Source organism: Aquarana catesbeiana, linkage group LG01 (assembly GCF_042186555.1).
Source record: "Aquarana catesbeiana isolate 2022-GZ linkage group LG01, ASM4218655v1, whole genome shotgun sequence".
Taxonomy (NCBI): domain Eukaryota; kingdom Metazoa; phylum Chordata; class Amphibia; order Anura; family Ranidae; genus Aquarana; species Aquarana catesbeiana.
Window position 1 is genome coordinate 372,070,909 of NC_133324.1, and position 21,587 is coordinate 372,092,495.

Here is a 21,587-nt window from a genome sequence, read left to right on the forward strand (position 1 = left end):
CATATTGGGATCTAGTGTAGGGAGTCAATTGGCCCCACTATATGGCTGTGCTCTCAAACTACAACTTCCAGGATTTTCAGCACTCTGCATAGAAGTCTATAGGAATTCTTGGCTATAGCACTCCCCCTGCTGGCCAGAGGAGAATGGTGCATCAGTGTATCAGTAGAGGGAGTGAAGAAAAAAGGCAATGTCTTCTTCTCCCCATTATTGTAGCCCAACAGCTGGATACATGTTCTACATCTGCCAAATGAAAATTGTCAAGGTTTTTATTCAAACCTGTTCACAGTTCTGAAGTCCCATGCCTTTGTACATCTTTAAAGTTTTGGATGGAATTTATTTGGTCGGTAATTGCCTTCCTTCATCCCAGAGACTTTTTAGCATCCGTTGACATAAAGAATCTTTGTTGTTGGTAACAACAAATATTAGTTTGTGGCCTTTTTCCTTTTGGTCTTTCCTCTGCCTGAATTAAGGTCCATGCACCAGTTCTGGGTCTTCTTAATTGCAGAGGTATTCCAGTCATCAGATACCTGGATAATTTGCTACTGCAAGAGCAGACCTTTCTGAACTTGGATAACAATATGTTAATCATGATGCAGACTTTGGAGGGCTTCAGATGGATCCTGAACCTCAAGAAGTGATCTCTGAATCAATCATATCGCTTGGCATACCTGGGCATTGTCCTTGATACCTTTCAGGCCAAAGTTTTCCTGCCCCAGGAGAAGTTAAAGAAACTGCAGAATTAGGCTCAGTAACTTAAATACCGATTTCAGTCTGACTTGTAATGTTGCATGTGAGTGGCATTGACAAGACAAAGGGGTTGCACATGTTGCTCCCCTTGTTAAGACTCAACTCCAACCATGGCCTTAATATCTAGTATTGTTAGTTTTATAAAGACACCTAATTGAACCTATTTGAATTTCCTTGATGTTGTTATAATCATAAGTTAGCCTTTCCTGTGGCCATCACTTTGTCTAGAAGGGTTTCTGAGTTATCAGCATAGTACTGTAGGTCCCCAATTTGATATTACAAAGTAACAAGGTGGTTTTGAGACCAAGAACCTCCTTTTTGCTCAAAGTGATCTATGTTTTCACCTAAATGAGAATCTCACAAAAGGACATCACAAGGAGGCAGAAAAACATAAATACATTTTATGAGAAATAGGTAACAGGGCCAATAATTAGTGGATGAGAATGTGCTGTTTTTGCAAAATAAGGATACCATTTAGAAATTAAAAACTTAAGAAACTTTTCAATAGGTTAAAAAAAATGTTTAAGGAAAATGCTTACTGTGAGACATTTGGCCAAACAAAACAAAAAAATAGCTTAACATTAAAAGAGAAAAATACTAAAGTGAAAAAACTTCTGTGCAATTTATGCATTTCTTGCTTCCCTGCATATATTTGTGTCAATATTGCTGTTACCACTTTTACATGTTCCCACATATACACCCAAAACTAAATAGCTAGAAATAGCTAGTGTAGCACTGTATCTATATATATATACACAATCATGTGCTATAATACTTCAAAATGCCATCAAGTCATAAATCAAAAAAATATATATACTGTATATGTGTCTACAACTAGCAATATAGTGAAACAGGGGAAGGTGCATATTGACCTAAAATAACCACTTGGGTCAAAGTGGAAAGGTGAAAGCATTTGGAGACTGGTATTGGGAATTTCACAGTAAATGGTGTATAGTGCAATAAGATTGCACAGCAAGCATGTTTGCACAGGAAGTTTGTGCGATTGGAGAAAAAAAAAAATCACCTTTACAAGTAATTAATGGACACTACACACAATTAAATGATGAACTGTTCATTTTGATGATTGTTAATTGCAGACACATATACTGTATACAGGATATTTTTTTTTGTTGGTTTATGAGGGTATTTTGAAGTATTATAGCACATCATTGTGTGTAAGTATAGATCTACACAATTCTATCTATATAACATTAAAAGTGAAGTGCGGGATTAAAAAAAAACTGTCAGGACCTGGTTCATCTGCTGGTGGCGCTGTGGTTCTGATAGGGCTGATAACTGCAGTTCCGGTGTCCCCAAGCAGGTGTCTCCCAGAAGCCAACAGGTTTCAGTGATCAGCTCCACCTGATTTTAGCTGCTAGGTGGCTATATAAGGCTGCTCCCACTAGCACACAGAGCTTTTGTGTTTTGGCTGCTCCTGCTTTGTACCCTGTTTGTTGTGCTGCTGCCTGACTCTGTTGCCATGTACTCTTGCTCTCGCCCTTGCCCTGTATCCAGTATCCTGCTGCCTTGCTCCCTTCCCAGTTTTATTTCCCCCCTTCCTTTGCACCCCTGGTATTCTCTGTTACCCATATCCCTCATTTTGTATATATTAGTTGTAAGTGCTGGTTCTCACTACAGCGACTTGGGATCTGACTTGTCAGACCTCAAGTCGCTGGACATAAGAAGTTCCATTCTAGTTAATGAGAGCCATCTTAATGTACACTACTGAAGTCGTTCCAACTTCAGAAAAGGTTCCTGTACTACTTCAAGGTGACTTATAGGTGACTTGTACCCATAGATTTCAATGGAAGTCGCCTCCAAGTCGGATCCCCATCTATAGTGAAGCGACTTTACAGGAAAAAGAAAAGGATTTACCCAGGTACTCCCTACGTTTACTCACAGGCAGCCCCCTTCCACCCATAGAGCACTTCCTGTATGCCGTTGTCTCTGTATGTTGTGGCCGAACTGTATGCTAGATTAATAGTATACAATGTCTACCAGAGCCCACAGGGAGGTCATGCACAAAGAGCCCATTGATAATGAGTCTCTTATTAGGCTTGTGAGGCAGCGTATATGCCTTTATGACAAAAGTGATCTGAATTATAACGATCAACTGAAGAGGGACAATGCCTGGCTGGAGATCTGCGTATCAGTATTTACAATTGGGACATTTTGACGGTGAACGAATGTAGTAACAAATGTAAGTTTAACCTTTATTTTATGTCTAATTGTTATTCATATGCACTATGTATCCCCAAATGTGCTAGTCATCAGTGCAGATCATCAGTGCTAGTCATCAGTGCAGGCCAAGGATTGTAAAACTATGGTCCTCCAGGTGTTGCGGAAATAAACATCCCATGAGGCATTGTAAAACTCTGACATTCACAGACATGACTAGGCATGACGGGAATTGTAGTTCATGAACAACTGGAGGGCAAGAGTATGGAGAACCCTGGTGCAGACTATCACTGATGTCTAGTACTATTGCAGAATAAGAATCATGTCAGCTTTATGTTGTTGAATAACTTACCTTTTTTTAATATATGTAGATAATGAATGATCAATATCACTACAGCAAAAAAAATGATTGGTTTAGTATCACATTTTATTTAAATGATACCAAAAAATAGTATTCAAAACGTTAACGACAGTATAGCATAGCATTAAAAACTTAGAAACTCAATACCTGTACAGGCTTTAGACAACAAAACAGAAAAAACAACAGCAGCAAAATATATATTTAAAGAACTTAGCAATGCAGTTGGGAAATAGCGTCCAATTGCCATTCTAGTTCACCGACCGGTGAAAGGAAGTATGAAGCAAATTGCTTGCGAACAGTGGCACCATCTCAGGATCCTCTAGTAGCACTGAGGTGTGCACTTTCGGTGTCACGCATAAGGGAATCCTCGAAACAGTACCCATCACGTAGCCGGACATAATTGTGGGGCATGCATGCTGCTTTGACAGCAGTAATTGCGTTTTCAATGTTTAACGCAAAAGCGTGTGTAACAAACGCCATTTATTGGCAAGAATTCCAAAACTGCACTCCATCACCCTTCTTGCTCTTGTGAGACGATAGTTAAAGACTTTCTTAGGGGTAGTCAGATTCCCGTTGGAGTAAGGCCTCATTAGGTGTTCCCCCAACGCAAAAGTCTCATCTGCGACAAACACATAGGGTAGTGGGGGTTCAGTTGTGCAAGGAAGTGGACAGTTCTCGGGAAAATCTAGCCGATTATCTCGTAGCCTTTCACCAAATGAGGAATTTTTTTAAATACGTGAATCGCAGCTACTTCCGTAGGATCCTATATCTATATAGGTGAAGCAGTAGTTTGTGTCGGGCATGGCAAGCAGTACAAAGGAGCAATATTTTTTCTAATTGAAGAACATACTTCCGCTACCAACAGGCTTAATGACACACATGTGCTTCCCATCTATAGCTCCAATGCAATTGGGGAAAATGCACCGCCTCCCAAAGAGTCTTGCAATATCCTGCCAATTCTCTTGTGTAGGCCCGTTCATAAGTATGGTGTTAAGCACATTCCATAAGATTTGGCAGGTTTCTCGGATGATGTAGCTCAGGGGTTTCCAAACTTTTTAGCCTGAGGGCCACATTGAAGATTTTACAAATATTCGCGGACCAAAAAAATTATTTATTTATAAATTAATAATACAATTTAAATTATCTCATCATAGCCTTTCCGCCTGTCTGTGTCCCTGTCAGAGTCTCCTTGCACATCTTGTCCCCATCAGAGCATTTCCGCACATCTGTGTCCCCCATCAGAGCCTTTCAACATGTCTGTGTCCCCACCAGACCCTTCCAGACATCTGGATCCCCATTAGAGCCTTTCCTCACCTCGGTGTCCCCCATCAGAATCTCCCCAATATCAGTGTCCCCATCAACATTGTCCCCATCATCGGTCTCCCCAGTATCAGTGTCCCCAGCAGAGTTTCCAAATCCTCAGTGTCCCCGTCACCAGTCTCCTCATCATCAGTGTCCCCAGCAGTCTCCCCATCATCAATCCATCATCAGTGTTCCCATCAGTCTCCCATTCATCAGTGTCCCCAGCAGTCTCCCCATCATCAATGTCCCCAGCAGTCTCCCAACCATCAATGTCCCCAGCAGTCTCCCAACCATCAGTGTCCCCAGCAGTCTCCCCATCATCAGTCCATCATCAGTGTCCCCAGCAGTCTCCCCACCATCAGTGTCCCCAGCAGTCTCCCCACCATCAGTGTCCCCAGCAGTCTCCCCACCATCAGTGTCCCCAGCAGTCTCCCCACCATCAGTGTCCCCAGCAGTCTCCTCACCATCAGTGTCCCCAGCAGTCTCCCCATCATGAGTGTCCCCAGCAGTCTCCCCATCATCAGTGTCCCCAGCAGTCTTCCCATCATCAGTGTCCCTAGCAGTCTCCCCATCATCAGTGTCCCCAGCAGTCTCCCCATCATCAGTGTCCCCACCATCAGTGTCCCCAGCAGTCTCCCCACCATCAGTGTCCCCAGCAGTCTCCCCATCATCAGTCTCCCTACCAGTGTCCCCATCATCAGTCTCCCCATCATCAGCGCCCCCAGCAGAGTCTCCTGTACATGTTCATTTTCCATTTGCCACTTGCCTCTTGCCTCTTGCCTCAAGCAGCTCTCATGCACCTCCCGACTCCTGCCCGCTGCTACACACGTGGAAGGATCTCTAATACAAACAGCGGGTGGGACGCCGGTAGGTGCCGCGCTTATGATGTCATTGGTTTCTAGGACAGGCAGTACCAGCAGCCAATCCTCAGCACAGCATGTCAGCATGGGACAGTGTGGGGGAGCGGCTTTGTTTGCGGGACCTGCCAGTCATACTGCCGATCCGCTGATTTTAAAGGCATATATGATATATATATATATATATATATAGCACGTCCAGGTAGTTCTGGGATGCCGTCATATGCTGCAGGATGTGGGTGGTGCACTCTGTGATCGCAGTGTCGGGATGACACTGCTGATCACAGATTGAGGTAAAGAGCCACCGATTGTCCAATCACAGCTGATCATGGATGTAAACAGAAACTGGTTATAGGCACTCCTTTCCTCATGTTGACAGCATGAGGAGAGGAGAAGAGGGTAGATAACTGGCTTCTCTAAAAAGGACATGTACACTGATAATCAGGGCACAGTGTTGCATGACCGTGCAATTGTCATTTAAAATGTGACAGCGCTGAAAGATGAAAATTGGCCTGGGCAGGAAGGGGGTATAAGTGCCCAGTAGGCAAGTGGTTAAGGAGTAATTAAAAAAAAAAAAAAACACATGCACACTAGTTCTGAGTGAATGCTGGAAAAAGCAAACGTTACCAGCCTTTTTTCTCTGCAGGTCAAATGTTCTTCTTTTATTTATAAGAACAGTGTGAATCAAGAAAATACCACACTTTGGCCACTAGACAAAGCTGAAATTTACTAAACTTATGATCTATATTATAAATACCTATCTAGCTCACTATTACTGCCAACACTTCTATTCCTACTGTACTGTAACTCTCTCAGTCATGCCTCTAGGGTAAGTATGCGTATAGAGTAAATAGTGCTGCGCTGCCAGAAAGAATATGCAATAAACAATGTGTATCCTGCAAAGCAGACAAATTAAATAACGTAGATTAAAACTACTGTAACTTAAATTAAGAGCTATAAAGTGCGCTGATCCGCGCAAGTATACATCTTCCAGAGCCAATAAATAAATGAATAAGTCTGTGCAATTTCAAACATATAAATGTGTAAATCCACACAATATACTGTTGTGCCTATAATCACGTAACAAAGCTGAAAAAATAGTTGCAGATATAAAACTCAAAGTCCACAATATTATAATAAACATGATGTACAAATGATTGTGATGTGAAGGTTGGATGATTAATCCAGCTGTGCAAATGTTCTTTTTCAATTGTACATTCCTTCACCATTAACTGTATATGTCTATGAAGATATATCTTCCCTTTTCACAGTGATGTCACCTTTGTGCTTCCTAGCCTCTCACCTCAATACAGCTTTAGGTAAGCATGTAATAGTAATTCCTTATCAGATATTATTATTATTATTATACAGGATTTATATAGCGCCAACAGTTTGCGCAGCGCTTTACAACATGAGGGCAGACAGTACACTTACAATATAAATCAATACAGGAGGGATCAGAGGGCCCTGCTCGTTAGAGCTTACAATCTAGAAGGGAGGGTCAAGTGGAAACAAAAAGGTAATAACTGTGGGGGATGAGCTGATGGAAAAAATGAAAATACAGTTGTTAGGTGTGGGTAGGTTAGGCTTCTCTGAAGAGAAGGGTTTTCAGGGATTGTCTGAAAGCTAATAAAGTAGGAGATAAGCGGACAGATTGGGATAGGGCATTCCATAGGATTGGAGAGGCTTTGGAAAAGGCCTGGAGGCGAGCATGGGAGGATGTGGCAAGGGAGCTAGAGAGCAGGAGGTCTTGAGAGGAACGAAGAGAGCAAGTAGGTTGGTATTTAGAGACTAAGCTAGTGATGTAGCTGGGGGCGAAATTGTGGATGACTTTGTACGTAGTTGTTAGAATTTTGAATGTAATTCTTTGGCCGAGCGGAAGCCAGTGGAGGGATTGACAGAGAGGAGTGGCAGACACAGAGCGATTGGTAAGGTGGATGAGTCTGGCAGCGGCATTCATAATGGACTGAAGAGGTGATAAACTAGGTAGAGGTAAGCCAATGAGAAGGGAGTTGCAGTAGTCGAGGCGAGAGATGACCAGCGAGTGAATTTTGATAGATAGTGCTTTTGCTGATCTCTATGGTAGATAAGGTATCTATGGTGGTCCTGGGGGTTTTCTTTCCATAACATTTTATATTGCCAGCTGAATGTTGGTCTGATCACATGCCTCTAGGGTGTAAAGACTGAAAGTAAGTTCACACATTAGATGCCTGTTATCTGATACAGCAGTGATTCTGCTGATTCCAGCAGGTTCAGATGCCAGTTATCCAGTATCTGACAGGTAAAATTGATGGACATTTTCAGTATATCCTTCATCCTAATGACACGGGTATGATTGTTTCAGAGGTGACAGGATTGACATTATTTTTATGAATTGCAAGATTGACCTTATTTTTATGAAGGATTGCTACAAGTCTTTTAGGGCTGGTTTGCTGGCATCACAACTCTATCTTAGTTATCATCATGAAAAATGTAGAAAAAAGTGTTTATACAGTGAATAACCATATGTAATATCACTGCCAGTTACATAAGGTTCACAAGAAGTATACCCATCATGAGACTTTTTTGGCTGCCATTTCTAGCCTCCTTCTGAAAATGCTAGGCATCTGGCTGTGTGTGGTTTATTCTCTATTTTTCTCTATATCTGTTTATTACCTTCATATTTTTTGTTTCTCCACCAGTAACTTCTCTACATGAGATAATAGGGTCTTTTAAAGTGTTGTCAATGAGATTCTCTCACATACCAATTAAAGCTAATGTTGTGCTTTATATAAATATATAGTTCCTAGTTTTATATGGAATTCAAGTTATGGCTAATATAACTAGGCTAATGCATTTTCTTAATTATACAAGAAAAATAGTGATTATTGTGTTTAATACAGAAAAACAAGGAGATCGCCCAGGGGACTTTAGATGAGGTGAGTATGGCAAGCCAATAAACATACCAATAATCTCAGTTTTATTACAAACTGTCATGCATAGTAAACAGTAAAAGCCAAGGAGATGTGGTATTGTATATGATATAAGAAATGACAGAAACAAAATGTTACCCCAGCTCCACCGCCAATATAAGAGTCCACAAACTGTGATCCGGTGCTCTAGCCAGGGCGTTCAGGCCCCACAGGTGCAATTCTTGAATCAAGAAGTCTGAAGGCTGGCAACTCGGATGCTCTTGAATAAAAGTACTTTATTTGTTGCATGGATATACGGGTACAGGCTATATTCTGACGCATTTCGGCTATGAAGCCTTCATCAAAACATGTTTTGATGGCATGGCATGGGTGAAGATGTGTGTCCCTAAGAGTCTTGACATGTCCATGGAAGATGTCAATTATAATATAAATGTATATGTATATATGTAAAAAAAAGACATTGCAATAGCAAAATGAGCTTAATGCAGTGTATAAGACATTGGTTTGTAGCAAGAGATATACAAATAAACCGCCCCTGAATCTCTCTTACTCCACTGCGCCAAAGACAAGTGCAAAGCTGTATAAAAGATGTGTAAATGAATACAAAATGTGTGTACACACAGTGTACAGTGAAAAAAGCTGCCACTTAAATAAATACGTAAATTGATCAGAATCCCAAAACTATACCTCTAACACGTGTACAGATAGAGATAGCGGCGCTAATATAAATTGTGTAAAATAATGGGTCAGAGCAGCATAATGCCTATGACCCTCTACTTATACATAAAAATAATAATAATATTAGTGTCATGAAAAAAAAATGACTGTGAAGCGCAGGTACAAAGACTGAATAAATTAGTGGATCACAAACATTTTTACGGTGTGTAGTTAGAATGCTGCATCCAGCATTACCATATATGACATATGACATATCCTAACTTATAATCCACCACTAGTTACAGTGCTAATGTGGAAAAGTAACCAATAAAACAGACGGATAATCCCTGAAAATATCTTCTCCAATCAGATAATTACTGATGGCGAGGAAGATGTCTCGGGATCTCTAAAGAATTTGGAAAATCTTTTGGAGAAAATAAGTTAAAACTTGGTGGGATGTTTTCACATTTTGAGGTGGTTTCTATTCATTGACCACTGATGATATATTATTATTTCCCTTTTTTTAGACTCGCTTGCAGTCATCCATATTTTTATTAATAGGATCAGTCATTGTTTGTCCTATGCAGCTGTATGATAGTATCATGACTAATATATATAGCTTATATTTTAAACTAGACAAATTCATTATCTCCTGTTGACATGTTCATTTTAATTTAATAATATTTTTTCATTTTTATTGGTTACTTTTCCACATTAGCACTGTAACTAGTGGTGGATTATAAGTTAGGATATGTCATATGTCATATATGGTAATGCTGGATGCAGCATTCTAACTACACACCGTAAAAATGTTTGTGATCCACTAATTTATTCAGTCTTTGTACCTGCGCTTCACAGTCAGGGGGACACGAAGTGTGAGCATGTGCAGAGCAGGAGGTCACATGACTGATGATGATCACATGACTGATCATAGATAGTATATAAGGATTGATGAACCGTCCGTGTAGCCAATCCCATTTGAAGAAGTCTTTTCGACGAAACATGTCTTGGGCATGGTTACACGGCATTCCATCGCACTGACATTAGATGCCGCTGTCTGAGGAGGACTACACAGATCGGATGGCTGGGCCTTAGAAGGTTGGGTGAGAGATACACCAGTTTACACTTCAGGTCCGCTGTGACCGCGGTGCACCGTTGGATCACTGATCCTGTTGCTTGCTGTGCTTGCTGTGGATTTTTTTAAAGGCTTTTATGTTTCAGTTTAAAAGTGAGTGTAACCATTGAAGTGTGTTTGAAGTGATTTTAATAAATCTGTCAAAATGGTATCACGCTATGTGGAGCACTTTATTCATTTTTTCACATATGGAGCTGGCTTGATTGGATTCACGGTTCATCACATGCAACCTAGGTGTGGTTCAATTGCTGTTTTGCCGAACACGAGAGTGGGAGGCTATACAATCTGGTGAGTGCACTCTTCAGAGGGAGTGGTGTCACTATCACGGTGGTGTGGTGGAAGAGTAGAAGATTTTTCACGCAAGAAGATTGAAAAACAACTGTTGAGCTTGATCATTCATTTCTTGTAATTTATTATTTATAGTGACACTTTTCACTGGGTGTTAAAGAAATTTTTTTTTCATGATAAAAATAATTTTTTTTTATGACATTATTATTATTATTATTATTATTATTATTATTATTTTTTTATGTATAAGTAGAGGGTCATAGGCATTATGCTGCTCTGACCCATTATTTTACACAATTTATATTAGCGCCGCTATCTCTATCTGTACACGTGTGAGAGGTATAATTTTGGGATTCTGATCATTAGTGTATAAGACATACATGTAAATATATGACCCAGGGGTCTTTAGATGAGGTGAGTATGGCAAGCCAATAAACATACCAGGAATAAATTAAATCTCATTTTTATTACAAACTGTCATGCATAGTGAACAGTAAAAGCCAAGCCAATGTGGTATTGCATACAGTATAAGAAATTACATTCCACGTACAATTGTAAAATGAAATACAAATACAGGCAATAATACCCCACACGTTCAGGGGTGGATGCATGTATGATGTATCTGCATTGAAATTAAAAAAAAAATGTACAATGTTGGTATTGTGGTAAATGGTCAGAGGGGTCTCAATGATATGACCTCATACTCACCAATAGGCTTAGGCCAAGTCATCAAATGTCGTATTCCCAAACACCGGCAGCAACAAACATCCAGCTCGGGAGCTGAGGAGGCGGAGCAAATGGTAACCCCAACAGGGGACAGCCGGAGGACAGACATGGCATGGGTGAAGATGTGTGTCCCTATTTTTCTAATGTTCGATGGAAGCTTGTTGTCGGAAATTCCGACTGTGTGTAGGCTCCATTGGACATTTTCCGTCGGAATTCCCGACAAACAAAATTTGAGATCTGGATCTCAAATTTTCCGACAACAATATCCGTTCTCATAAATTCCGATCATGTGTACACAATTCCGACGCACAAAGTTCCATGCATGCTCTGAATTAAGTACGAGACGGAAGCGCTCGTTCTGGTAAAACTAGCATTTGTAATGGAGATAGCACATTTGTCACACTGCAAATTTTAAAATCTTTTAATGCTGCGCATTCTCTTCTTCTTTATAATGCTAGAATAATGAAGTTGTTTTGCTGCTGATATTCACACAGAGTTCTGACAAACTGATTTCTTTATTATTTTTCATGATCTCATGAATAATTTTTTTTTTTTTTTTTTTTATCCAGATCTCCTATTTTTTTTTATAGTGATCTCCATAATTTTTTTCTTTCGTTTTGTGTCAAGTTACCACAACACCATTATTATGTTGTATTTTTTAACCTCAAGGAAGTTGGTGTTGGTGTCCCTTGTTAATCTGACATTGTATTTTTGAATTGTACCTTCCTACTCACAAACAAACTGTCCTTTTTGAAGTAAAACACATAGGCAAGTATTTGTGAAAAATAAATAGCCATTCATTATGGGTCATAACAAAATAAAGAGGAAGGCAACGTTGGAGAAACTGGTGAAATTTGCGAAGCCTTTGTATCGCAGAGCAAACATCAATTATTTTACAGTCAAAATAGTAGTAGTAGTGAGCACAATCTGGTCCAGGATTACAAGAGATCAGGAACAGCAGCAGATGACATATCTGTGTCTTTTGTTAGACCAGACTGAACCCAGGCCATCACTTTTTTGTCTTCCTTCCACGCTTCCTTCCACGGTTGCTTCCAGGCTGTGGCTCTGGTGTTGTAGTTGTGGCAGGAGGTGGAGGAGGAAGACCATGGTTGAACTCACAAACATGGCTTTGGCTTGTGAGTTTGCCCCTCAACCCCTTATTTAGGGCTTGTAAGATAACTTCCTCACATAAGAGGCGTTGGCCCTACTCCATTTCCTGCATTTTGCAGGCTGCCATGTAGGCATAATTGTCTTGATTATTGGGGGGGGGGGGGTTCTGAGGGCTGCAGTAGCCTTCCGAAATAGGCCAAGTGCTGCCTCCTCCAGGTTACTCCTCTTCCTGGGATTTTTTTTTGGAAGGTAGTGGGGAGGGACCTGAGTTTCGGGCAGGCTACTGGGCCCGGCCACCTCCTGGCTGCCACTTACCCCCGCCACCTCCTGGCTGCCACTTTCCACAGCCACCTCCTGGCTGCCACTTTCCACAGCCACTTCCTGGCTGCCACTTTCCACAGCCTCCTCCTGGCTGAGACTTTCCTGTGTATGAAAAAGGGACATAGTTTTAGTTTTTGGTTCATCAATCACACACAATTTTCAGCTCATGACTGTTGCAAATTGAATGTTAATAAATAGAAAAGACTATCATTCTGACCCCAGCATTTTTCATTCTTGTCCCAATTATTTGTGGCCACTACTGTCTATTGATATGTAAAACACTTTGTAAAATCAGAAATTACTGACCAATAATAACATCTAGATAACATCATTAATTATTTGACTAGAAATATGTTGAACAATGCTATACCTGGCTCAAGCTTGGCTCCTCCACTTCTTCCTGGCTGGAAGGCCCAGGTTGGACATCGGGAGCCTCAGCTGAGGTGCAAGGAAGCCTTGAAGGAAGACTGGAGAGTGCTGGCCTGGGTTCAGTCTGGGCTGCCAGAAAATGCAGTCTGTCATAGTACCACAGCCTGGGTACATAAATGTCATCTGCTGCAGCTCCTGATCTCTGGAAATCCTGGACCTTCTTGCTCTCCCTATTATAAGTGCCCCTCATGCCACCAATTAGAGACCTTCAAATAGGGCATGTCTGCCGTGGGGATCACCGGCTTCACAAATTCCAGCAATTGATCCAGCGCTGCCTTCCTCTTTGTTTTATTGTTATAAAAGGGGTGGTTTACCTGCCACAGACAGGCCAGTATATATCAATGAATATGGGGATAAAGTCCTCATCATCATTGAATAGATCCATTTTCTCTGCAAAACACAACACAAGACAAGACAAACCCTAATGTCAGGCCAAACTCTCCTAATCTTGTCACAAAATAGGCCTCAATCTATAAGCAGTATAGGCCACTGATGCACCAAGTTAAAATTGTACCTTCGTTCTAACGATCGGCACTTCCGATACTCCTTCCCCCCTCACAGATCGTACGTACGACGCACGTGTGTTACGCTTTATATACACTGCGCATGTGTGAAACTCTGTCCGCCCCTGACGTTCTTTCTAGTCTATTTCCCGCCCATTGTCTTTCGGCGCAGTGGGAGAGCACATGGTAGAGAAAGAGCAAGTGCATGCAGAGGAGAGCAGCAATGACGAAAGCCCGGAGCCACAAACGTCCCGATCCCGGAGGCGATTTAAGGCCTCAAATATGTCCTTTTATAGAGATGGTGGAGATTGTGGACATCTTGAAGAGGGCTGACTATGATGGGAAGCATGGACCTTACCCAAACCCAAATGTCAGAAAGGCCAAGATAATGGCTAAAGTTATGAAAAGTCTGCACAGGAATTTTGGGGTACGACGATCCAAGGATCAATTGAGGAAACGCTGGTCAGACCTGAAATTGAGGGAGCAGGATCAGTACAGAAAGATCAAGAGAGTTCTTCAAAAAAGTAAGTAGTTGTCGTGTGTTCCTATTATTATTATTATTATTACTTGCATGCTGCTCCATGTGCTTTTCTTTACTGTTGTACAGTTTAACCGCTTCCCGACCGCCTCACACAGATATACTGCGGCAGAAGGGCACGTACAGGCAGATTAACGTACCTGTACGTGGCCCTTTAGGCGCTTGCGCGCGCTCCAGCCGGGAGCTCCGTGACTGTGATCGCGGGGATACCTGCGATCATCTCACGGTGAGAGAACAGGGAGATGCTAATGTAAACAAGCATCTCCTCGTTCTGCCTAATGACACTGTCACTGATCACAGCTCCCTGTGATCGGGAGCGGTGATCAGTGACGTGTCACACACAGCCCCTCCTCCCCACAGTTAGAATCACTCCCTAGGACACACTTAACCCCTACAGCGCCACCTAGTGGTTAACCCCTTCACTGCCAGTGACATTTACATTTTTACAGTAATCTATGGAATTTTTGAGCATTGATCGCTGTATTAATGCCAATAGTCCCAAAAAATGTGTCAAAATTGTCCAATGTGTCCGCCATAATGTCGCAATCATGATAAAAATCGCTGATCACCGCCATTACTAGTAAAAAAAAATTGTCAAAAAAATGCCATAAAACTATCCCCTATTTTGTAGACGCTGTAACTTTTGCGCAAACCAATCAATAAACACTTTTTTTTTTTTTTGCAAAAATATGTAGAAGAATACGTATCAGCCTAAACTGAGGAAAAAAAAAAAGTTTTTTTATATATTTTTTTGGGGATATTTATTATAGCAAAAAGTAAAAAATAATGCGTCCTTTTCAAAATTGGCGCTATTTTTTTGTTTATAGCACAAAAAATAAAAACCGCAAAGGTGATCAAATACCACCAAAAGAAAGCTCTATTTGTGGGAAAAAAAGGATGCCAAGTTTGTTTGGGAGCCACGTCGCACAACCACGCAGTTGTCAGTTAAAGCGACGCAGTGCCGAATCGCAAAAAGTGCTCTGGTCCGGGGCTTAAGTGGTTAAAATGGCAACTTTCAGGTTCGTGGGCACATTAATCGTTCGTAGTAAACATCGTTCGTTCGCCCACTAATACGATGTTTTTGGCAGATACAGGTTAACTACATTTGTTCAGGCCTATTTGTATTAAAATAAGTTTATGACATTGTTGTCTAGATGGGTTTGTACTAGAATGAAATGCAAACTTGATTTAGTGTAAGGAGAGGACGCTCAGCAGCTGTTTACACATCTGGATGCAGGAGCACTGGTGTGGAACACCAGAACAAACTTTTTAGGGTGTCCCACACAGGTGCTCCCGTGGATACTAGGGGTGTTTCCATGTGTGAAAATTGTACAAAAAAGGTAAGTATTCCAGCTTTAGAAAGGGAAAAAAATAATGTCTTCAGCTTGGAACTCTGCCAAAAAAGACAATTGTACAACACTTCCAAGCAATGTTTCATATTACTATTTCTGGCCTCAAATATCTGTGTGCTAAGTATACCTTTTTTTTATTCACATAGGGGAGAAAAGACTCGGGACATCTGAGGACACCCGGGATCCCCCACCTCCGAAAGAAAAGCAAATCCCCACATCACAACCAGAAGATGTGGAGGAAGGAGAGGCTTATGAAAGTGGGCGAAATAGTGACCACAACAGGTGAGTGTGTGAGACCACAGCTTCAGGTAATAGATGGATGCCTGCATATTTATAATACATGGTGTGTTTTTTAATTTTAGGTGATGTGAATGTTGTGGAAGAAGATTTGCATTGCACAAGTGCAAGTGCACACGTCGTCATCGGGGAGATCATGGTGTGCAATCGTGATTTACAGAAGATAATGGAAGACATTAATGACGTGGAAAAAAGACTCAAACATCATTGCTGTTTAGGCAGAATCTAAAAAAAACCCAAATTCTTCTAGTTTTTATTTTTATTAATTTCACACATTTTAAATATTTTTTAGAAAGCCAAATTTTGAACTATCAAGGTACGCGTTTTGGGGGTGCAACCCCTTCCTCGCAAGTAAAGTAGATGAGAGGAAGGGGTTGTTCCCCCGAAACATGTCCATTGATCCCCCATGATGGGAGCTAGCACATGTTGATATTAGGCATGGGATCAGGAGGGAAATCCCCATTTTGACTCTCAATTTGTGTGCATCTTCAAAATTTGGCTTTCACAGGGGTGACATCGCCCTATCTGATGAAGGAAGGATCAACACAGTTTGGACATACTAATGTCTGATATTGCCTACACTTTGTCAAAGTTGAACTTTGTAAGTTCCTGAGTTGTGTATTGTTTTATGGTTTTAAACATGTCTGTTTTAACACAAAAAGGCTATGTGTACTGTCAAAAACAAAAATGTTATTACTAAAATATGTTAGTTTGTTCTAAAACCATTTTCTAACACACATGTGAATGTGCACAGAGTAAAAAGTTTTCTAATCAACAATATGTGGCTTCTTCTTTCAATGCGCAATATCATTTTTTGGACCAAGTTGGTGTTTACACTGAAATGGGGGTTATTTACTAAAGGTAAGTCCACTTTGCAGTACAAGTGCACTTTCAGTGCAGTTTCAAGTGCACTTTTGCAGTGCACTTGTAGTGCAAAGTGGATTTTCCTTTAGTAAACAACTCCCACAGTGCTTTATAATTTGCCACAATCATGCCATTTTCATGACTCAGCAAAATTCATTAATGGTGCTGAAAATGCTATATATTTTTAACTGTAATGCATTACATACATTAACAACAAAAACAAGATGTGTGTGTAGCAGACCCACAACATAATAATAGTTCGCTGAAGAAGAGATTGTCACCTCATGTATCAAATAAATTACGTTTGCACTATTGAAGAAAATGGCAACAAAAAAGCCCATTGGAGAACCTAGGAGACAGCTAAAAGAAACACAAGCAGTAAATCAAAGGAAATATTATTTAAGTTTAACTAAAAAAATGTATTTTTAAAATGTTTATTAAACTCTTTCTGGCATATCAATGGCCCCCCTACCCTCAAAGTACTCCATTAATTTTATACGGTGCGCTTTGGGGGGGGGGCAAGCACTGAAAACCAGATACGAACCCACAAGCACAAACTGAAGAGCGGTAAAGATCAGAAAAGCACGGGGCTGAAAAGCGTGAATCGTCTCTCACCAAACTTCTACTAACACGAGATTAGCAGAAGGAGCCCAAAGGGTGGCGTACTTGGTATTGAACTTCCCTTTTCTAGTGCCTTTGTACGTGTTGTATGTCACCGCATTCTTGACGTTCGGAATTTCTGACAAGATTTTTGTGACCGTGTGTATGCTAGACAAGTTTGAGCCAACATCCGTCAGAAAAAAAAACATGGATTTTGTTGTCGGAATGTGCGATCGTGTGTACGCGGCATTATTGTGTTTAATGGCAAATAGAATGTTCTTTTTTGAAACAATCAAAACTGTCTTGATGTTTGTTTTCCCTACATTTCAAACATCAAGCATTGATGATAACAAAAATGCCATCTAGAAATGTTATATATATATATATATATATATATATATATATATATATATATATATATATATATATATATAATTTATAGGTTATAACGGAGAGGAGATATGTATCGTGCATCAAACATTACATCATTGCATCCTTTTTAAAAGGTTGTTTGCTAATGCTTACTGTATCATCATTTTCATTATATCAATACGTTAAAGCCATAATTGGTACTTGGCACAGCTTTGAAATCAATAGCTTGGATTGTGTGGCTTGCAATATATTTTCTACCTTGTTGCTGTTGATAGCTTTATTGAAAGGCTTGGATATGGTAATTTGAATTGTCAAATGTAAATGTAATTTCTAAGCTCACTTACAGCTCCGAGTTTCAGACCCTAATGCTTTAAAATTGAGCTCAATTTCAGACTATAATATGTGTAATGTACATGCAGGTCAAGTACTGCAATTTATTTAATATGTTGGCACAAATCCATTTCAGCATTTGTGGTTTTTTATAAGTGTGTGTGTGTGTGTATGTGTGTATATATATATATATATATATATAGATATATATCTATAGATCTATAGATATATAGATATATATCTATAGATCTATAGATATATATCTATATATATCTATATATATATATATAGATATATATATATATATATACACACAGTGGGGACGGAAACTATTCACACCCCCTTAAATTTTTCACTCTTTGTTATATTGCAGCCATTTGCTAAAATCATTTAAGTTCATTTTTTTCCTCATTAATGTACACAAAGCACCCCACATTGACAGAAAAACACAGAATTGATGACATTTTTGCAGATTTATTAAAAAAGAAAAACTGAAATATCACATGGTCCTAAGTATTCAGACCCTTTGCTGTGACACTCATATATGTAACTCAGGTGCTGTCCATTTCTTCTGATCATCGTTGAGATGGTTCTACACTTTCATTTGAGTCCAGCTGTGTTTGATTATACTGATTGGACTTGATTAGGAAAGCCACACACCTGTCTATATAAGACCTTACAGCTCACAGTGCATGACAGAGCAAATGAGAATCATGAGGTCAAAGGAACTGCCTGAAGAGCTCAGAGACAGAATTGTGGCAAGGCACAGATCTGGCCAAGGTTACAAAAAAAATTCTGCTTTACTTAAGGTTCCTAAGAGCACAGTGGCCTCCATAATCCTTTAATGGAAGATGTTTGGGACGACCAGAACCGTTCCTAGAGCTGGCCATCCGGCCAAACTGAGCTATCGGGGGAGAAGAGCCTTGGTGAGAGAGGTAAAGAAGAACCCAAAGATCACTGTGGCTGAGCTTCAGAGATGCAGTCGGGAGATGGGAAATCTGCAAGTCGGGGCTTTATGGCAGAGTGGCCCGATGGAAGCCTCTCCTCAGTGCAAGACACATGAAAGCCCGCATGGAGTTTGCTAAAAAACCAACTGAAGGACTCCAAGATGCTGAGAAATAAGATTCTCTGGTCTGATGAGACCAAGATAGAACTTTTAGGCCTTAATTCTAAGCGGTATGTGTGGAGAAAACCAGGCACTGCTCATCACCTGTCCAATACAGTCCCAACAGTGAAAAATGGTGGTGGCAGCATCATGCTGTGGGGGTGTTTTTCAGCTGCAGGGACAGGACGACTGGTTGCAATCGAAGGAAAGTTGAATGCTGCCAAGTACAGGGATATCCTGGACAAAAACCTTCTCCAGAGTGCTCAGGACCTCAGACTGGGCCTAAAGTTTACCTTCCAACAAGACAATGACCCTAAGCACACAGCTAAAATAACGAAGGAGTGGCTTCACAACAACTCTGTGACTGTTCTTGAATGGCCCAGCCAGAGCCCTGACTTAAACCCAATTGAGCATCTCTGGAGAGACCTAAAAATGGCTGTCCATTAACGTTTACCACACAACCTGACAGAACTGGAGAGGATCTGCAAGGAGGAATGGCAGAGGATCCCCAAATCCAGGTGTGAAAAACTTGTTGCATCTTTCCCAAAAAGACTCATGGCTGTATTAGATCAAAAGGGTGTTTCTACTAAATAGTGAGCGAAGGGTCTGAATACTTAGGACTATGTGATATTTCAGTTTTTCTTTTTTAATAAATCTGCAAAAATGTCAAAATATCTGTGTTTTTCTGTCAATATGGGGTGCTGTGTGTACATTAATGAGGAAAAAAAATGAACTTAAATTATTTTAGCAAATGGCAGCAATATAACAAAGAGTGAAAAATGTAAGGGGGTCTGAATACTTTCCGTCCCCACTGTATATATATTCCAATACTATAATTTGAATATTCAAACAGCATTTCTTAGATAACTATGGGGTGTGGCCATCGGATGATGTCATACGGAGACCCAGCCCCCTCGTGACATCACGGACCCATCATGCTCGGGGCAGTGAAGTCACAAGGGGCAGGGCTTCCGGTAAATAGGTAGGGGTACAATGTACCCCATACTCATTCACATGGGGGGCGGGATCTGGGGGCCCCTTGTTAAAGGCGGCTTCTGTATTCTGAAAAGCCCCCGACAACAACCGGCCAGGGTTGCGGGGAAGAACATGGGGGCAAGATGCTTTGGGGTGGGTTGGCGCAGAGCCCTCCCTGCCCCAAAGCACCCACCCCCCCATGTTGAGAGCATGCGATCTGGTATAGTTCAGGAGGGGGGGGCGCTCTCTCATCCCCTCTCTTTCCTGACCTGCTGGGCTGCATGCTCAGATAAGGGTCTAGTATGGATTTTGGGGGGACCCTGCGCCATTTAAAAAAAAAAAAAATGGCATGGGGGTGCCCCTCCAAATTCATATTAGACCCAAGGGCCTGGTATGGACCTGGGGGGGACCCCACGCTGTTTTTTTTTTCACTATTTTTTAGCAAGCAATTTTTTTTTTTCACATTTAGCTGTCAGTGAGGAAGCCCTCTGACAGCTGATAACTCATCGGTTGTTAAGGTCACGGTGGCCGGCCCTCTCCTTAGCAACCAGCTATATACAGTGTAAAAGAAAAAAAACAAAAACCGCAAATCGTGGCAAAATCGCAGTAAAAATGCAGTACTTGCACTTTGGATGCGGGTCCATTGAAATCTATTACATGCAAAACGCTGCATTTTGAGGAAAAAAGTCCCCGACCCTTTCCAAAAAACGCAGAGGCACAAAAATGCATTGATGTGAATGTGTTCCATAGGAACCCAAGTTAAAGAAATTCCCTGCATTTCTGCAAAATGCCAAATGCATCAAAAACGCATTAGTGTAAATCGAGCCTTAGGCTGCTTTCACACTGGGGTGGGCGGGCGTTGACGGTAAAACGCCACTAGCTGTTAATTTTGTTGTGTTTTTGCATCTTGTTCAGTCTATTGTGACCTTGTGTTGTCTTTAAGTGTGTCTGTGTCGTAACAATTTCCCAATTTCCCTTTGGGATTAATAAAGTATTCTGTAAACATCAGAACCTCAGTGCAATTTTATGTAGCTATAAATAAAGTCAAAACTGGTTCTGTTTCTGTCTCATAAAAACTTTTTTGTGTTCACAGCAAACCTTGCTACAACAGACATCACCTTTCTGGTATGTTGTGTGCCTTTTACTGCCACTCTTTACCCACTGCCAAGCTGGGTGTTTGGTGATTTCATGTGCAGAGGAGTAAACTATCTACAGCAGGTATGTGATTGAATTACTAAATCTAACATATTTTGACTTTTCCTGGGTAAGCTTAACAATCACATCAACTTCATTTTAGATTTATTTTACTACACAGAGCCATATGATAATTTTCAAGCATTTGTTGTCTGTTACAAACAGCATACATTTTTTTTTGTAGATTGGTATGCTACTTTTTACTTGTGTTATTAGTTAGAATATTTTAGTAAAAATGCAAACAGAAGTTAACAAAAGCGTAGCAACGCACATTGAAAATTTACAAATTACTTTACCTCCTGTTGCCAGATCTTTAATTCTTATGCTTTCATTTAGGTCATTTATTAGTTTCAAATACCAAGAATCCCATTACAAATCAGTGACGCACTGGTATCGTACCCCCTTGCCTTTACACTCTATCTACCTCTCAGTGC

The 21,587-nt window shown here is 40.7% G+C and overlaps 1 protein-coding gene across 1 annotated transcript in view; it reads left to right on the forward strand.

The window, feature by feature from the left end:
• Window positions 1-21,587, forward strand: part of LOC141140966 (G-protein coupled receptor 54-like) — a 310,484-nt gene that overhangs the window by 125,438 nt on the left and 163,459 nt on the right. Inside the window, exon 2 of the mRNA XM_073628604.1 lies at window positions 21,053-21,177. Coding sequence (XP_073484705.1) covers window positions 21,053-21,177 — 125 coding nt within the window. The remainder of the gene's footprint in view (window positions 1-21,052; window positions 21,178-21,587) is intronic.